A 20,050-nucleotide genomic window follows, 5' to 3' on the forward strand; every position below is an offset into this window, starting at 1 on the left:
CGAGCCTTCTCCGGAATGCACTGCCATCTCTCTGACCTCATGTGCAACTTTCTTTAAATCAGTCACCTTACTTTCTAACTCCTCCTACTTTCCTACCTATCTATATATTACATCTTTGCTTTACCCTATACTATCAAATATAATGTTCTATTATGTATTGTGTTGACATTGTAAGTAGTATACCTTGTCATATTTTGTATTGTTATTTGAATATTTTTACTGCTGTAATTGGCTATTGCTCATGTTTGATCTATTCTTACTGTACACCGCCTTGAGTGAATTCCTTCAAAAAGGCGGTAAATACATCCTAATAAAAAAAAAATATCCTCAGGACTGGAAGGATCTATGTTTTTACTGAGATTACAGGGAAACACAGCGAAGGTGACACACAAGATGATGTAGTAAAAACATCCAACGGAATCAGAGTTCACCTCAGTAGTTTTATTCAAAAATATATGCAATGGACTCGACACGAATGTAGCAAACACTGGAGCGCGCACTTCTATATTGAAGCAAAAATGCTTCAGTATAGAAGTGCGTGCTCCAGTGTTTGCTACATTCTGTGCCCGTTTTGAAGTGCGCGCGCCGGTGTTCGGTACACCAGATACTAGGAGTTGGAGTTGAATGGGTAGATGTGAAGCGTCTGTTTATGCTTTCCAAAAACACTAGGACTAGGGGGCATGTGATGAAGCTACAAAGTAGTAAATTTAAAACGAATTGGAGAAAATGTTTCTTCACTCAAGGTGTAATTAAACTCTGGAATTTGTTGCCAGAGAATGTGGTAAAGGTGGTTAGCTTAGCAGAGTTTTTAAAAGGTGTGGACGGCTTCCTAAAGGAAAAGTCCATAGACCATTATTAAATTGGACTTGGGGAAAATCCACTATTTCTGGGATAAGCAGTATAAAATGTTTAATACTTTTTTGGAATCTTGCCAGGTATTTGTGACCTGGATTGGCCACTGTTGGAAACAGGATGCTGGGCTTGATGGACCTTTGGTCTTTCCCAGTATGGCAATACGTATGTACTTATGTAGGTTATTTCTTTCAGACGTTATAGAACGCAGAGAAGTTCTACTTGTGCACTATACAGGGACTCCTGAGGCAGGCCCTCATGGCCAAAACACGATTTGGGTTGAGTCCATTGCATATAGTTTTGAATAAAACTACTGATTTGAACTGTTTGAGTCCATTGACGTTTTTTCTATATCATCTTATGTGTCACCTTCACTGTGTTTGCCTGTTTGCATTGACCTGTGCGGGGTGTTTTTTTTTTTTTTTTGTTCTTCTGTGCTTGTGATTTACTGAGATTACACCAAAATCAACTTTTTTGTATGGCAAGTTAATGGGGAAATGCCCTTTTTCTGCTTTGCATCCATTCTTAGAGAAGGAGCTATGGGGGCTCTGTGGATGCAAAATATATGTTTAAATTAACAGTTTGATAGTCTGTGTGCAGGGTTAGGGGCTGGTATTTTTTATATTAGGCTACATATTTAGGGCCTTTTTTACTAAACAATGCCAGTGATTCCTGGCATGGCAAATGTGCTGCAGCCCACATGGGCTGCATCATATTTGCTGCACAGTTTAGTAAAAGAGGTCCTTAAATTGCTACATCAAAAGTATTTACCTGTTTTATTAATACAGCTTATTAAGGTGTTTATATTTGTTATAAAGCAAATTTGAAGGATATGTACCATTGTGGTAATTATTTTTGCAGGATACTGTGATGTGTGTTTAGATGTTGACCAAACTCAAATCCACTATAATGTAAAAGTTTAAGTTATGGGATAATGCAAACTTATTTTAAAATGTCAGTGTTTCCATTGGTCTCCTTTTACAAAGTCGTGGTAGTGATTCCCGTGTGGCAAATGCAACAAAGCTCATAGGAATTGACTGGGCTTTGTCTCATTTGCTGCATGAGGAATCACTACTGCGGCTTTGTAAAAGGAGCCCAAAATTTCCATAAATAGGTATGGGGTTTAGTTTTGGTGCAGGATGGACTACTTAGATTTGTCATCATGTGCACACTAAGGCATTATTTAGGAGTATCTCAAGCACTACACACCTATATGCCTAATCCCCCCCCCCCCCCACAAAAATATCTCTATATCTATCTATCTATCTATCTATCTATCTATCTACACATATATATATATTTATTATTATATATATATAATTTACGGAAAAAAACAAAACACATAGAGTCCACACTCACTTACATCAATGCATCACACATCCACTTATCATCTCTCATCCCCCCTAATTCCACATTACTCATACATATACTTACAGAAATATGTACACCATGTGTCTCTGTGTCTTAACACTGCCCTTAAGCTTCCCATTGTCTCCTCCCAAAGTCTCCCTGTTGATGTCCCATTGTGATATTCCTAATGATAATTCGATTATCTCGCATAACTTGTACAATGTAACCCATAACCAATTTGTAACAACTGTAGTCTCATTATTCATATCTTATTGTAAGCCACACTGAGCCCGCAAAGAGGTGGGAAAATGTGGGATACAAATGCAAACAATAAATAAACATATCAAGTCTAGCTACACCACTGGCATAGGCATCTTCAGGTTAGGTATGAGGTGCAAGGCTGGGATGCAACTTTGTCCTGCACAAGCAACAGGCCTTCGATTACAGGCATACCTCCACTTGGATTTTGGTGGGGAACGCTAGGTGCGATATATGGGGGATAAGGGGGAATTCTATGAATGGTTCTTATAAATGGTCTCCAGGAAAGATCTGTACTAAGCGCTACTCTATGAAATGCACATGATCCTTATAGGCGGAAAATGATCAGAGCAGATCGTTAAGAGACAAAATGCAATTTATTGTTAAAAACCTTTGAATAAATCAGCCCGACACAGACCGTGTTTCACCCAGCAGGGCTGCTTCAGGGGCTACACGATAATCCTTTACTATCAAAATATAATAGATATATATCGAAGAAAGCCATCGAAACAGAATGTACAGAAGATCACAGTCATTGATCCACTTGAAAAAACAGCTCAATCAAAAAAGAGTGTACTGACATGAAATCAATCCTGGTGTAAAGGCAGGTGCCCAAATTGGGCAGAGTCCCGTTATTCTGTAACACTGCGTACAGTTTTTTAGAATGCTTGGCCAGAAAGTTTTTAATTGCCCCCTGACGCAAACATTCCACCAAAACAAAGCCTGTGTTAGGTCCTTCGATAGAGCTTTGACTGCTGGCCAATTCTTGGAGGCACTTTTGTGCTTTTTTTGCTTGGCTTGGTTTCCTGTGCTTTGGACTCCCTTTCGTTTGCTTTATTGTATAAGTCCCTATTTTCTTATTCCTGTTACTCTCTCTTATCTATCTGTTCCGTCTTTGCTTACACCCTATGCTATTAAAATGTTTTATTGTGTATTGCGTTGGCATTATAATGTAGCATACTATGCCATACTTTGTATTGTTTGAATATTTTTACTGCTGTAATTGTCTGTTGCTTATGTTTGACTTATTCTTGCTGTACACCGCCTTGAGTGAACTCCTTCAAAGAGGTGGTAAATAAATCCTAATCCTATATAATTCTCACCTCCAACGTTCTATGCGTCTGCCTGCCTGTGTCCGTGACTTTCTTCACAGTTGGTCTGCTAGGCTCCGAAGCCTTGGATGACATCACCGTTGCGATGGTGACCACACTCCTGGGGGTGGGGCTGACCAGGGAGTGGGCGGGGCGCATGCCGTGGACGCTGATCATGTCGCCGCCGCTGGGGATGTCATGGGAAACAGCAGGGTGACCGGCAGCAGCCAGGCCGTCGTGATCACAAGCAGGAGCAAACCCCCCCCCCCCTCAGCGCATCACCCAAGCCCCCCTCCTCGGCGCATCAAACACCCCCTCCCCCTGGGGCACATCAACCCCCCCACACCCCTTCTGGTGCATCAAACCCCCTCGCCACCTGCAGCAGCCTCTGGTACCTCTGTCCTGCACATCTCGCCCTTTTGTTGATGACATTTCCTTTTTATGCAGGGGTTGGGACGTGCAGAGGAAAGACTCCAGGACTAGCTGCAGACAGCATGCGCTGATCGCTGTCACAGCAAGGATAAAGGTCAGAAGCGCCACAGGCATGAGACGAAGAGGAAGAATGGGGGGGCGGGAGAAGTCAGGACAGCTGCCAATTCGCAACAGGCTGCACATGAAAGGATGGAGGGAGAGAGAGAACCACAGCATGAGGGAATGAAAGAAAAACGATGCAGGAGGGAGGGAGGGGACGATGACCCTGGAACTGGGAGGAAGGGAGGGGGGAAGGGGGTAGGGAACGACCCAGGAACTGGGAGGGAGGGAGGGGGGCCCCTGGCACACACTGTCATGCTCACACACACACTTGCACCCAGTCTCACTCTCTGTCTGACACACACACACACACATAGGCGCCCCCATATAAGAGGCTTGGGGAGGCTAAGCCTCCCCAGCCAAGCTGTGAGCTTTCCTCGCCTGCCTCCTCCTCATGTAGCCCCGATACCAAAACAAAAGCCGCCGCCGCCCACCCCCCGCTGAGCCCGCCCTCAGCTCTCTGACCTTTCCATTCCTGCTGTGGCCGCCTGGCGTTTAAACCTTTTTAAGTCGCAGCGATGGCTCACCTCCGCTCCAGCCTTTCCCTTCTCGCTTCTCGCTCAGTGTCCCGCCCTCGCGGAAACAGGAAATACCTCATCAGAGGAAAGCAGGACACTGAGCAAGAAGGGAAAGTCTAGAGCGGAGGTGAGCCGTCGCTGCAACTTAAAAAGGTTAGATGGAAGCTGCAGGGTCCCAGGCTGTCAGGAGCCAGCATGGGGCGGAGTCGGGAAGTGCTCCCATGCCGGTAAAGGGAGGCACACCGGGCTTGCAGGACCCGAGCTTGTCATTTGGAGGCTGAAGTTTGATGCCCAGTGGCAGGGGAAGCCCAGAGAAGCTGCCGGTTTGGTGCTGCGGGCCAGCTGGGTGCGGAGTCCACACATATGCGATCAGCGCACATTAGTGGAGGTGGAAGAGATGTCCCCGCGAGAGGGGAGGGAGTCAGGAGCCGGACTGAGTGCCCGGATGTAAAAAGTGCGAAAGCACCAGGATAAAGAGAGCTCTGATGATTTTATCACACGTGCCCAGTAACAAGGTAGGGACCAGGGAAATTCCCGGAAGTCACGTGGCACAAAAAACACCAGAATAACTGTAGGGGAGGACAATAGGAGGCAAAGGAGAATCAGGCATGGATGGGAAGGGAGGGGAGGGAAGAGAGGAGAAATCACTGGACATGGAGGGGAGGACAGGGGCAGAGGAGAAATCACTGGACATGGAGGGGAGGGCAGGGGAGAGGAGAAATTGCTGGACATAGAGAGGAGGGCAGGGGAGATGAGAATTGCTGGATTTGGATGGCTGGAGGGGGCAGGGGAGAGGAGATTTGCTAGATATGGATAGAGGAGAGGGCAGGGGAGAGAGGAGAGTTGCTGGACATGGATGGATGGATGGAGGGGAGGGCAGGGGAGAGAGTCTGGACATGGGTGGATGGAGGGGAGGGAAGACTGGAAGGAGATGCACATGGATGGAGGGGAGGGAAGAGAAATCTGGACATAGATGGAGTGGAGGGCAGGGAAGAGAGGAGAAATGTTGGGCAGGAATGGAGGGAAGGAAAGACAAAGGAAGGAGATGCACATGGAGGGGAAGGGAGAGAGGAGAAATGCTGGACATGGATGGAGGGGAGGGAAGTAGATGCACATGGATGGAGGGGAGTGAGGAGACATGCTGGATATGGATGGAGGGAAGGGAAGACATAGGAAGTAGATGCACATGGATGGGGGAGAGTGAGAAGAAATGCTGGATATGGATGGAGAGGAAATTGCTGAATTTAAGGGCTGGATCGGAACACTTTGAGGGCAGATGCTGAAACTGGACAAAGGATAGGGACAGGGCTACAGATGGTAGGACGCATAAGGACACAGGAGGATGGTGGACATGGTGAGAGAAAAAATATCAAATGGAAAGAAGACACTGCATAAAACAGAAGACGCTGAGACCAAAGCGAATAGAAAAACTAAATGATCAGACAACAAAGGTAGAAAAAATTATTTTATTCAGAATTTATTAATTGGAATATGTCAGCTTTTGGAAATGTGCATCTGTGATATTTTGCATGTAAGTTTCAATTTTTCTAGTATTGCTGCATGCTGAGTCTGACTTCTTGAGGTAACTTTCCAGTTCAGTATTTTGCCTTCATATCTGTTGTGTTATGTGTTTTTCATGTGTGATCAAGGTGCAGTATTCTGCTAGCGTGTAGTATTTGCAGCCCTTTTTGTTTTGGGTTTTTTTTTTTCACTAGGTTGTGTACTGGTGTTTTAGAGCCCGGTGTAATTACAGTGCTGCCTTTCCACGCATAAAGTTGTAGCTCATCCTGTCCTTGGAGTTAGTGCTGTTATGGTTTGGTAAGGTTATGAGTGTGTTTTTGCACGTTTGTGTATAGTGTTTTGCAGTGGAGAGATTGTGTGTTGGCCTTACTGAGGTGGCACCAAAACATCAGAAAGGGTGTGGAGCCTAAATCATGACACACTACCTCTTGAAGGATCTACTTATGGTCGTTAATAAAAGGAACTCATTGTGAACACTATCCACCCTAAAAGGGTGTTTTGTGGCTCTACATGAGAATTGTGATATGATCCCTTGCTTCATATTGTTGACGGTCTGCATTTTCCGTAAGGATGGTATATTGGTGTATTAGGGTCTGCCCAGTGTAATATTTATGGTACAGTATGGTTCTGAGTGTGTTTTTGCACAAATTTGTGCATAGTGCTTTGCAGTTGAGTGACTGTGGTTAGTATCTGTTTTGAGCAACCACTTTATTCTTACATATCTAATATCTAAATTTAATAAATGGTATTGTGACTTTTATTTTTACTTATTTTTTTCTCTGTGTTAGACAATTATGGTTATAAGCTCCACCCCCAACCCCGCCCCCTTTAACCTCCCCAAACAGTTGGGCCACACCCAGGGTTGCCAGATGGGCGGTTTTCCCGCCCAATTGGGCGGTTTTCCGCAACCCGCCGCGGGAAACTTTTGCCCGCGGCGGGTTGCATTTTTTTGGGCTGGTTTTGTTTTTTTTGTGCAGGTTTTGTGCGGTTTTTCGGCCGGCGGGGGTGGGGCTAATGGTGACAGAGGCGGGGTTTGTGACATTTTGGGCGGGGTTTGCCAACGTATTGGGCGGGGTGATGACGGTGGGGGGGCGGGGCTGATGACGGCGGGGGCGGGGGTGATGACGGAAGGGGCGGGGTGATGACGGAAGGGGTGGGGCTGATGACGGCGGGGGCGGGGGTGATGACAGAAGGGGCGGGGTGATGACGTCGGGGGTGGGGTGTGTGCAGTTTTTGGGCGGGTTTTGGGCTGTTTTGGGTGGGAATTTTTTTTTTTATATGGCAACCCTGGCTACACTGCCTGAGGCACATTCAGTCTCTCTCACACTCTCTCAAACATACACACTCTGAGGAAAACCTTGCAAGTGCCCGTTTAATTTGTGTCAGAAACGGGCCTTTTTTACTAGTACTAAATAAATAAATACCTCAGCAGAGACAAAAGTGGTATTACTTTTACTGTAAAACTGACCTGCGCTTGCAGCCAGTCAAAGCATAGTGATTAAGGTAAGCAGCTGACTCCCCCCCCCCCCCCCCCCCCATCATCTGCGCTGAAGGCAGGAACAGGGAGACTACCTTACATTACAAAAAAAAAAAAAAACACAACACAGCCTGAGCTTCCACGAACGTAACACGCAAAGGTCCTGGTTAAAAAAAACAAGGGAAGAAGGGACTTTCCAAGAAGAAAGACAAGTATTAAATTTCTCCAACTTTAGGTGTCACTCCATGACCATCCTACTACATAATATTACATTCTCGTGACATATTATAGGCGGAGCCCTGTTCTCTCCAGAGCACATCTCCCCCACGGTGGCAGTGGAACGTACTCCTGTTTTCCTCAGTGACACTGCGTCTGCGACCACCGGTAGAGCCAGGAGAGTATCTGTCAAGAGCCCCATTGACTGAGAAAAATTCGCGGAGAAAGAGCTGGGCTTTGTAGGGTCGCCGAGGTCTCAAGTAATGTGGCTGGTTCCTCTTTTTCTGCTGCTTTCTACGGAGTACTGGAGTTTAGGTAACACGTGCAAAATGAATGCGTGTGTGTCTGCGGTATTTTATCTTTGTTTTGTTTTTACTGTGCTTTGTGTTTTGACCCTGAGTTTCTAATGTTCATAAGAATATTGACACCTAAAGTGAGTTTTGCATTATAGCTCGTTGTTCCGGTTTATGATTGCTATCATCAAATATGAGATACACTACTGTAGTACAACAAGGTATGTTGCAATCGGGTGGGTATGTTGGACTGCAAGCCTTTGGATTTTTTTTTAAAGAAAAAAGTTAAGGCAGTTTCTCTGTTCTTTGATTTTAGTTGTAGTGTTCCCACGGGGGGGGGGGGGGGGGGGGGGGGGGGGGGGGGGGTAGAGCGATGATAACCATATACACTTCCATGTGAGAAAATAGGGATGGCAGCAGATAATGCAGTGTAAGACAAGAAGGATGGAGAAAAAAAAGCCTTAAAGTGAATAATCAATTTCAAAAGGTAACATGTTACATGCACAGCAAGGACCTAAAATGACCATTAGCATGTAAGAAGGAAAGCGATCAAATACTCCAAATACCAGTTTCAGATTATTTAACTTGATATGGGTTTCTGATTAAACTTGAGTAAAAGGAATAGTGAGATAATGTTCTCTACCTCTAGCATGCTGTGACTAAGATTAAGCTAACTGTAGAAGATACTAAACATTTAAATGTTACCTAATCTTAAAAAAAAAAAACAGTGTACAAATTTGAGCCTATGAAGTGTGTCCTAAAGTGTAAAAATACGCCTCAGGTGGGTTTTCAGGTATCCATTATGCCTGCTTCTCAAAGGGGGTATGTTTCTCAAGTATATATTCACTGAATACACTGAACAAGATTTTTTTTTTATGCATGTACCAGTCTCGGACTCCCATTTCTCGTGCATTGCAAGCGCGCACACGTGGAGCTCCAGGGGAAGCCCAGGTCAGGGAGAAGTTGGTTCAAGATGGGAGGGAAAAAAAAGTCTTGTTAATTTTTTGCAGCCATGCAAAATAAGAGGCAGGTAGGATAGAGGAGGAAAGTAGGCAACACCTGCTAAAAAAAATATGACTCCCAACATAAATCCTGGCATTCCCTCATTTTCACATGGGCCCTCCGCTTTGAAACCTCTTCCTTTGCTCCAGCGTGGCAAGTTCCTTTGTTAACAGGGAAATGGCTGAATAAGAGAGGAGGATGGTGAGTTACAGTTTGCCCTAATGCTGCTTTAGCTAATTCTTTTGGTGCGATGTGACTCTACGCTATTGGTTTGGGACTGTAGAGCTAATAAAAATGATGAAGGAAAATAAACTGCCTTCATTTTCTCACCACCATCTTGGTATCTGCTGGTTAAAAAAATAAACTTCTGATTTTACATTTGTATACGGTTTATTGACGTGTAAACTTCATGCATTTATTAAAGGATAGATTGCAAATCAGTGTATACTAGTTAGGCTCTTCCTATATAATAATTCTCACCTCCAACATTCTAATGTGCCTGGGACCGTGGCTCCCTTGGAGGTGGTCTGCTAGGCAGTTTAGAATGCACTGACGTCAGTGATGTCACTGACAGCTGATTCCAAGGTAAGGGGAGGAGTAAGGAAACACGCGGAGCGTGTTTCCCTACTCCTCCCCCTGCCTACCAATCAGCTCTCAGTGCCCCCTCCTCGGTGCAACACATAGTAACATAGTAGATGACGGCAGAAAAAGACCTGCACAGTCCATCCAGTCTGCCCAACAAGACAACTCATGTGTGCTACTTTTTGTGTATACCCTACTTTGATTTGTACCTATGCTCTTCAGGGCACAGACCATATAAGTCTGCCCAGCACTATCCGCGCCTCCCAACCACCGGCTCTGGCACAGACCGTATAAGTCTGCCCAGCGCTATCCCCACCTCCCACCACCGGCTCTGGCACAGACCGTATAAGTCTGCCCAGCACTATCCTTGCCTCCCAACCTCCAGTCCCGCCTCCCACCACTGGCTCTGGCACAGACCGTATAAGTCTGCCCCGCACTATCCCCGCCTCCCAACCTCCAGCCCCGCCTCCCACTACCGGCTCTGCTATCCAATCTCGGTTAAGCTCCTGAGGATCCATTCCTTCTGAACACCCATGCCCCTCCGCCCTGGCGCAGCACCCAAGCCCCTACCCCCCCCCCCCCGACGCATCATCCAAGACACTCCCCCCGGCGCATCACCAAAGCCCCTACCCCCCCCTCTCGGGCACATCAACTCTCTCGCCACCTGCAGCCGCCAATACTAATGCTGTCCAGCCGCTGCTGCTTCTCCTGTGGAGCAGCAGTGGCCGGTACAAAAAGAAAAAAGCAAAAAAAAATTTTTTTAACCTGAAACGCGGCTCCATAGACAGCCATCTGGCATTGGCTGTCATCACTGCAGCCGCTCCTCCTCTCCCCTCCACATCACTGCCCCTGCAGGAAGACCCCGGAGGAGCGCAGCAATGTCAGAGGGGAGAGGAGGAGCGGCTGCAGAGATGACAGCCAATGCCAGATGGCTGTCTACGGAGCCGTGTTTCAGGTTTAAAATCTTTTTTTGGCTTTTTTCTTTTTGTACCAGCCGCTGCTGCTCAACAGGAGATGCAGCAGCGGCCGGACAGCGTTAGTATTGGCGGCTGCAGGTGGCGAAGGGGTTGATGTGCCCGAGGGGGAGGCAGGGAAGAGGGAGGTGGGGAGGGGGTCCTGAAACCAGATGGGTGGCTGCAGGGGAGGGCAGGGGAGATAGAAGGGATGCTGCAGGGGGGCAGGGGGAGAGGAGGGTCGCTGGACATGGGTGGCTGCAGGGGGGGCAGGGGAGAGAGGTGGGTTGCTGGACATGGGTGCTACAGGGGGGGCAAGGGGAAAGGAGAGGAGGGTCGTTGGACATGGGTGGCTTCAGGGGGGCAGGGGAGAGGAGGGTCACTGGACATGGGTAGCTGCAGGGGGAGAGGAGGGTTGCTGGACATGGGTGGCTGCAGGGGGGGCAGGGGAGACTGGAAGGACGCAGCAGAGGGGGGGATTACCTTGCTAGCGCCCGTTTCATTCCCTACCGAAACGGGCCTTTTATACTAGTGAGTATATATTGTTCATTGTTAAACTTCACTGTTCAACATACACGTATGCTGTTCCAAAATGTATAATACAGGTTGCACTTTGACTTTATGTAACTAATTTCAGAAAACTGTAATTACTATATATATATTTTTATAGGATTCCAGGGTTTAGTATAGTTAAACATTTCATTGTCATGTGGGAGCCACAGGTATCACTAAAACGGAGCTTCCGAAGCCTGCCTTGGTGACCCCTTAACAACAACAAAAAATAATGTCAGAAAACTGTAACTACTTTTTTGTTTGTTTTAATAGCATTCCAGGGTTTAGTGTAATTGCACAAACATTTAATTGTTTGTCGTGTGGGAGACACACATATCTCTAAAATGGAGCTTCCCAAGTCTGTCTTGTGGAGAGATTAAAAAAAGGAGACATGAGCAACAACCAGCAGATCAAAAGCAATGGCTGGATAGGAGGAATTAAGAAAGCACAAGCTGAGGAGGTCTGATAGATAATTTGTGCACCCTTCTGATGCCTCTTTTTAGAAACTTGCAAGAGAATTTAGTATTGGATACTGGTATTGCAATGTTTACTACCCCTGTTTGCTGCCTGATATTGTTATTTGTGGAGTGGTTTCTATTTTTCCTACATTTTTTGACTGTTTGGGTTTCTGCCAGGTACTTGTGACCTGGATTGGCAACTGTTTGGAAATAGGACCCTAGTAGCGCTCTAGAAATGTTAAGTAGTAGTAGTAGGATACTGGACTAGATGGACTATTGATCTGTCCCAGTATGGCTTATGTTCTTATGCTGCTGGTTTGGCTGAATTAGTGATTCAAATGTGTATATACCTTTTTTTTTTTTTTTTTAGTAAATTCCACTTGCAACTACTTTTTGTATTGGGGTCATGGCGCTATGGTTAAACTGTAAAAATCCACCATTTTGAAATCTGACGTGACATCTAATGGTTGGATATATTATCACAGTATTTCCCAAGTTGGTCTTGGAGTACCCCTTTGCCAGTCAGGTTTTCAGGATATCTACAGTGACTATGCATGACAGAGATTTGCATATAATGGAAGCCTCTTTCCTTGAAGGCCCCTTGTGCTTTTGTTTTTGTGCTCTAGATGTAATTAATGACTTCTTGGAGCAACTGGTCCAAGAACCGACAAGAGGGGGAACTATTTTAGATCTAGTCCTTAGTGGAATGCAAGGCATGGTACGAGAGGTAACAGTATTGGATCCACTGGGAAACAGTGATCGTAACATGATCAAATTTGAGTTGATATCTAGAGTGAAGTCACTAAAGAAATCTACTGTAATAGCATTTAATTTTTGAAAGGATAACTATGATAAAATGAAGAAAATGGTTAAAAGAAGCTAAAAGGGTCAGCTGAAAAGGTTAGGACTCTAAATCGGGTGTGGGCGTTGTTTAAAAATACCATTGTGGAATCCCAGACCAGATGTATTCCATGTATTAACAAATATAGAAAGATGAGCAAACAACAGACAGCATGGTTAAAGGTGAAGTGAAAGAGGCTATTAGAGTCAAAAGAGCATCCTTCAAAGAATGGAAAAAGGATCTGAATGAAGAAAATAAGCAACATAAGCACTGTCAAGCTAGATTCAAAGCAATAATCAAGAAGGCTAAAAGAGAATATGAAGAAAAACATTGCCGCGGAGACAAAAATTAATAGGAACACCTTTTTTCAGGTATATCAGAAGCAGAAAGCCTGTGAGGGAATCTGTGGGACCATTAGATCATGAAGGAGCAAAAGGGGCACTTGGGGAGGACAAGGCCATAACGGAGAGATCGAATGAATTCTTTGCTTTGGTCTTTAAAGATGTAAGAGGTCTACCTGTACCAGAAATGGGTTTTCAAGGGTGATGATACAGAGGAATTGAAAAAAGTCTCTGTGAACCTGGAAGGCATACTGAGCCAAATCAAGTTAGAGTGATAAATCTCCTGTACCAGATGGTATACACACCAGGGTACTGAAGGAATTCAAACACGAAGTTGCTGATCTGTTAGTGATCTGTAACCTGTCATAATCGTCTATAGTACCTAAAGATTGGAGGGTGGCCAATGTATTCCGACTTTTAAAAAAGGGTTCCAGGGGGGTGATCCAGTAAATTGCAGACCGGTAAGCCTAAGTTCAGTGCCGGGGAAAATAGTGGAAACTATTAAAGAATGAAATAATGGAACACACAGACAAACATGGTTTAATGGGACAGAGAGTCATAATGGGTTTAGCCAAGGGAAGTCTTGCCTCACCAATTTGCTTAATTTCTTTGAAGGCGTAAATAAACGTGGATAAAGGTGAACTGGTTGATGTAGTATATCTAGATCTTCAGAAAGCTTTTGACAAAGTTCCTCATAAGAGATTCCTGAGAAAATTTAAAAAAAAAGTAATGGGATAGGAGGCAATGTCCTTCTATGGATTAGGAATTGGTTATTGGAGAGAAAACAGAGGGTAGAGCTAATTTTTCTCTGGAGGAGGGTGACTAGTGGAGTGCCGCAGGGCTCTGTACTGGGACTGGTGCTGAACATGTATATAAATGATCTGGAAAACAATGATGAGTGAGGTGATTAAATTTGTAGATGACACAAAACTATTCAAAGTTGTAAAAACGCATGCAAACTGTGAAATATTGCAGGAAGACCTTAGTAAATTGGAAGACTGGTCATCCAAATGGCAGATGAAATTTTAATGTGGACAAATGCAAAGTGATGCACACTGGGAAGAATAATCCAAATCATAGTTACCTGATGCTAGGGTCCACCTTAGGAGTCAGCACTCAAGCAAAAGATCTAGGTTTTGTAGACAGTACACAGAAATCTTGTGCCCAGTGTGGATCTAGGTTTTGTAGACAGTACACTGAAATCTTCTGCCCAGTGTGTGTCAGTAGCCAAACGAAAGCCAACAGGATGCTAGAAATTAGGCAAGGGATGCAAAATTAGACCAACAATATTATAATGCCTCTGTATTACTCCATGGTGCGACCGCATCTTGACTATTGCGTTCAGTTCGGGTTACCATGTTTCAAAGATATAGCGGAATTAGAAAAGGTTCAAAAAAGATCAACCATAATGATAAAGGAAAGGCTAAAGAGGTTAGTCTCTTCAGCTTGGAAAAGACACAGCTGAGGGGGGATATGATTGAGGCCTATAAAATCCTGAGGGGTGTAGAATGAGTAAAAGTGAATCGGTTTATTTTTGTTTATTTTTTAAAACTATTTCAAAAAAGCACAGAGACTAGGGGACACGATGAAATTACATGGAAATACTTTTAAAACAAATAGGAGGAAATATTTTTTCACTCAAAGAATAGTTAAGCTCTGGAACTTGCTGCCAGAGAATGTGCTAACAGCGTGCATATCTAGGTTTTAAAAAAGGTTTGGACAAGTTCCTGGAGGAAAAGTCCATAGTCCACTATTGAGGTAGCCATGGGGGAAGCCACTGCTTGCCCTGGGTGTGGTAGCAGGGAATGTTGCTGCTGTTTGGGTGTCTGCCAGGTTCTTGTGACCTGGATTGGCCATTGATGGAATCAGGATGCTGAGCTAGATGGACCATTGGACTGACCCAGTATGGCTATTCTTATCTTCTTATGTACTATGAGAAGACTCAGAACTGTTCAATCAAAATCTTTAATGTAGTTAACAAGGAAAATTTAATTTACAGTTCAGATAATGCTAGACAAGAGTTTCGCCTTGCAAACTATGAGTCTGTTCTCAACCAGCTCTCTCTCCATGCAAGAGAAGCTGGGAGGTTTCAGGAACTCACTGAATAGTAATGCTTTTATACTTTTTACACTTGTGACATCTCAATGGACTTGAAGGGCCCATGCAGCCATAATATAGCATGGCAGTTTTAGTTCACAGAAGAAACATACTGCAGACTTACAAACAGGATGGGGAGAGAAGGAAGGGTGGGTGGGGGCGCCCAGCCCAGCCCAGCCCAGTATGCTTAGAGAACAAACAAGACAATAGAAAGCATCCCATAAGACACAGGAAGCTGGACATGTGTTCTGAAAGAGCCTATTACAAGGAACTACAAGTCTACAGGGACTTGTAGTCCTATTATACAACCTTATTACTTACCTCCATGCCAAATGGGGGAAGAAAGGTACATTTTATTTTTTCCAAACCAACGGAATGTTTGGGTATTGCTTCATTCAGACTTCCCTTCTCCCCTTCTCTTCAGGTCAGCGACAGTATACGTATGCCCGAGTTTGATTTGTCCTTGCCTTTCTCAGGGCACAGACCGTAGATATGAAGAGGGCTTGGAAAGAGTTCTACAAGCTTTACCCTTGCATGCTTTCCCCACTTGTTTTGTAATTATGCTAGTTCAGTGATTCAGGTAAGACTAGGATTTGACGCTGATGCCTTCTGCTTTATAGACTGGTTGATTTAAGGATGCTGCCAAAAAAATGGATTTGACAGTGCCAATGTTTTGTCTTTCTACACATTTATTTCTTAGAGACTGGCTTGAACATTCTTTGTTGGAGAGCGTGCATTCTGTGGTACATTATTCAGGATGCCCAGCATTGTATGGCATGCCTTGATGTTTAAAAAACTGCCTCGGTCTGTTCTTTTGATCTGGAGGAAATGCATGATATCCAAAGGCTCAGAGTAGTGGATTTGAGGTTTTTAGCTCTGTGATCAATAGAAATAAAACAAAATAAAACAAAACATGGAAAAGAAAATAAGATGATACCTTTTTTAGTGGACATAACTTAATACATTTCTTGATTAGCTTTCTAGAGAATTGTACAACAGAAGAGTTGTGTTATGTCCATTACGTTCTTTAGTTGTGTTGTGTTGCAGAGATCAGGCATTTATGTTGGATCGGTAGGGTATGCCTTTTTAAACAGGTTAGTTTTTAGTGTTTTCTGGAAGTTTAGATGGTCGTTCATAGTTTTCAAGGCTTTTGGTAATGCGTTCCACAGTTGTGTGCTTATGATTGGGAGCCAGTGTAGTTTTTCGCGAAGGGGTTTTGCACATTCAAATCGCGTTTTTCCGAAGATAAGCCTAGCTGCCGTGTTTTGAGCGGTCTGAAGTTTCTTTAAGGTTTGTTCTTTGCATCCTGCATAAATTCCATTGCAATAGTCTACATGGCTTAGTACCATTGATTACATCAGGCTGCAAAATGTTCCCCTTGGGAAGAATTGTTTCACGCGTTTGAGTTTCCACATTGAGTGGAACATTTTCTTTGTTGTGGATGTCACTTGGCTCTCTAGTGTTAAGTTGCGGTCCATTGTAACGCCGAGGATTTTCAGGCTGTCTGAGATAGGGAGGGTGTAATCTGGGGTGTTGATAATTGTGGGGTTATCCACGATGTGTAGGGATGAGAAGATGAGACGGTGTGCTTTTTCTTTGTTTAGTTTTAGTTGAAATGCATTTGCCCAAGAGTCCATGATGTTCAAGCTGATCTTGATTTCGTTGGTGATTTCTGTTAGTTTAGATTTGTAAGGAAGCTCTTCATAAAGGTAATTAGTAAACCCCAATAAATCAATAACTCAGTTATATATGCAGTGGCGTACCTAGGGTAGTTGACACCCGGGGCCGGTCATTTTTTAACACCCCCCCCCCCCAAATCCAGTACTAGGCATGCCGAGAATACAAAACACTCAGGACCTAGAGAGCAATTCTACCATACCATAAGCAGTCATTTCTACGAGTCACACAAGGAAAAGGAAAGCATCTTAAACACTACAGTGAGCACTAGAACATCAATTCACCTATTGTAAAACGAAACCAGACAGAATAGTACAGATCATAGATCCTGCACAGTCAATGCCAACTGAAAGCCATGTCTTTTTCACAAACACAGATACACCCTAATCCACTATAGAATAAGTAATCATAAACTTTCTATTTAGACAAAAATTAAACTGAACCCCCAATGCCAGACTCTGCATACAATGCAACACCACAGAAACAGAAACTGTCCCCTAGTACTGTGCAAAATATAAAGACAGCAGATGTAAATTTGAAAAAAAACTAACAAGTACCAATCACCACTTTACAAATTAACAAATAGAAATAAAACAAATATAGAAAGTAAAATAATACCATTTTATTGGACTAATACATTTAGCTTTCAGAGGCCAAAACCTCCGTCCTCGGGTCAGTACAGTATAGTGCTGTTACAGTATCCTATCCTGACCTGAGGAAGGGGGTTTTGTTCTCCGAAAGTTAGTCAAAATGTATTAAAATTAGTCAATAAAAAGATTACCTTATTTACATGTTCTATTATAAACATTTAACACATCTACAATACTTTATCCTAAAGCAAAAAAAATAAAAAAATATATTTTATTTACAGTTTGTTGTCTCTGGTTTCTGCTTTCCTCATCTTCTTTTCACCGTCTTCCTTCCATCCAGCATCTGTCTTCACACTCTCTCTCTCTCTCTGCCATCCAGTGTCTGCCCTCTCTGCCATCTCTTCCATCCACTGCCTGCCCTTTCTCTCTGCCCCTTCAATCCACCATTTGCCCTCCCTCTCCCATCCAGCCAGGGTCTGCCCTCCCTCTCGCTCCCCCTTCCATCTAGGATCTGTCCCCTCTCTCTCTCTGCCCCTTTTTTCAGCCCCCAGTTCCAGCCCCCTTCTCCCCTCTGAACACCCCCACCCCAGTCCCCTTCTCCCCTCCCCTTCTCCTGTCTGAGACCCCCACCCCAGTCCCCTTCTCTCCTCTGAACACCCCCACCCCAGTCCCCTTCTCCCCTCCCCAGTCTCCTTCTCCCCTCTGAGATCCCCACCCCAGTCCCCTTCTCCCCTCCCCTGTCTGAGATCCCCACCCCAGTCCCCTTCTCCCCTCCCCTTTTCTCCTCTGAACACCCCACCCCAGTCCTTCTCCCCTCCCCTGTCTGAGACCCCCACCCCAGTCCCCTTCTCCCCTCCCCTGTCTGAGATCCCCACCCCAGTCCCCTTCTCCCCTCCCCTTTTCCCCTCTGAACACCCCCACCCCAGTCCTTCTCCCCTCTGCGATCCCCACCCCAGTCCCCTTCTCCCCTCCCCTGTCCCCTTCTCCCCTCTGAGATCCCCACCCCAGTCCCCTTCTCCCCTCCCCTGTCTGAGATCCCCACCCCAGTCCCCTTCTCCCCTCTTCCCCTCTGAACACCCCCACCCCAGTCCTTCTCCCCTTTGCGATCCCCACCCCAGTCCCCTTCTCCCCTCCCCTGTCTGAGACCCCCACCCCAGTCCACTTCTCCCCTCCCCTGTCCCCTTTTCCCCTCTGAGATCCTGACCCCAGTCCCCTTCTCCCCTCCCCTGTCTGAGATCCCACCCCAGTCCCCTTCTCCCCTCCCCTTTTCCCCTCTGAACACCCCACCCCAGTCCTTCTCCCCTCTGCGATCCCCACCCCAGTCCCCTTCTCCCCTCCCCTGTCTGAGACCCCCACCCCAGTCCCCTTCTCCCCTCTGAACACCCCCACCCGAGTCCCTTTCGCCCCTCTCCTTCCCCACCTCAGTCCCGTTAAAACCGGCGAACCAGCGTCGCAGGCAGCGCCCCTCGTGCCCTGCTTGTAAAAAAAAAAAAATCAAATCTCCTTCCTTCTCCTCCTCGTCTTGATGTCGACTCGGGCCTTCCAATCAAATTTTTTTTTTTACAAGCAGGGCACGAGGGGCGCTGCCTGGGGCGCTGCCTGCGACGCTGGTTCGCCGGTTTTTTTTAATGTGCGGCGCCGCGGGAACGGCCACGGGAGGCGGCGGGAGCGGAGCACCCCCCACCCACTGGCACCCGGGGCGGACCGCCCCCACCGCCCCCCCCCTTGGTACGCCACTGTATATATGTAAATAAAATAATAAGTGTGTGATAGGAAAGAAGTGTTTTTCACCAGAACCCTTTAATTTTTATTTCTTTACTGTACTGTATAATTCTTTTTACCACTTAAGTCTGTGTACTAATGGTTGTTAGTGTTAACTCCTTTTTTAAAAATTTTTTAATTTATGCATTTATGTGTTGGTGCTGCTTTCAGCAGAAGGGAAACTTGATGTTTTACTGGCAGATAAATTCAACCTTTTTGTGGGTGAGCTGAGGGTAGGAGCCATTTTTGTTTAATGGGAGAAGGCCCAAAAGGTTTATGCTGTTTCTGGAGGGACAGGCCCCTGCATTAACTAGCTATTTCATTTTGGACCAGTTAGCACTGGGTGATCTGATAGCAGAATGTGGCAACATTCCCATTGCTATCTTTATATATTATCAATGACTCCCTCTCCTCGACTCATATATTCAGCATATATATTCATCCAATCATTAGAATGTTCTTATAATAGCTCAAGGAACCTCAGCTGTGCATATTGCCAACTCAACTTTATGGCAATAAAATGTGCACACAACTCTTCATCGGCTCACCATGATGCCACATTTTTTCAAATATATTTTTCTTCTATTGATATAAATTCTTATAACTCTATACTTAAATACTCATCTTCTTTCAAACAAATCGGACCCAGGGGTTGTTGTTAACGTCCTCTCGTCGTCTTAGCGCCAGCTCTACTTAAATGAATAAATAATATAAGGGTTGTTCCCTCGTAAAGTTGGCCATGGCGTGTTTCTAACTATCTTTAATACTATACTATGGGTGACGCCCCCTACCTACGTTCCAAGCACTGGTTGGCCACAGCTGTTCGTTTCTACATAAGCGACGCCCATTCCAGTTCTGCATTTAAACCAGTGGGCGTCACTGACTGCAACAAAAATATAAATCGTTGCTCTTTGAAGTTTAACACCCTACTCACTGATCCCCCTTGCTTCCTTACATACACATGTTCCAGGATTCTCCACTTGAAGGAAGGGGGATCAGTGAGTAGGGTGTTAAACTTCAAAGAGCAACGATTTATATTTTTGTTGCAGTCAGTGACGCCCACTGGTTTAAATGCAGAACTGGAATGGA

The 20,050-nt window shown here is 45.1% G+C and overlaps 1 protein-coding gene across 4 annotated transcripts in view; it reads left to right on the forward strand.

The window, feature by feature from the left end:
• The window catches only part of LOC115461233 (SLAM family member 5-like), a 76,367-nt gene that overhangs the window by 4,875 nt on the left and 51,442 nt on the right, over positions 1 to 20,050 (forward strand). For 3 of the 4 annotated variants that reach the window (XM_030190919.1, XM_030190921.1, XM_030190922.1), the window contains exon 1: positions 7,906 to 8,129. The exons of the other annotated variant lie outside the window; for it this stretch is intronic. In XM_030190919.1, the coding sequence (XP_030046779.1) occupies positions 8,078 to 8,129 (52 nt within the window). In that variant the 5' untranslated portion in view covers positions 7,906 to 8,077. Of the gene's footprint in view, positions 1 to 7,905; positions 8,130 to 20,050 lie in introns of those variants that run through there. 4 annotated transcript variants of the gene reach the window in all.

Source organism: Microcaecilia unicolor, chromosome 2, assembly GCF_901765095.1.
Source record: "Microcaecilia unicolor chromosome 2, aMicUni1.1, whole genome shotgun sequence".
Taxonomy (NCBI): Eukaryota; Metazoa; Chordata; class Amphibia; order Gymnophiona; family Siphonopidae; genus Microcaecilia; species Microcaecilia unicolor.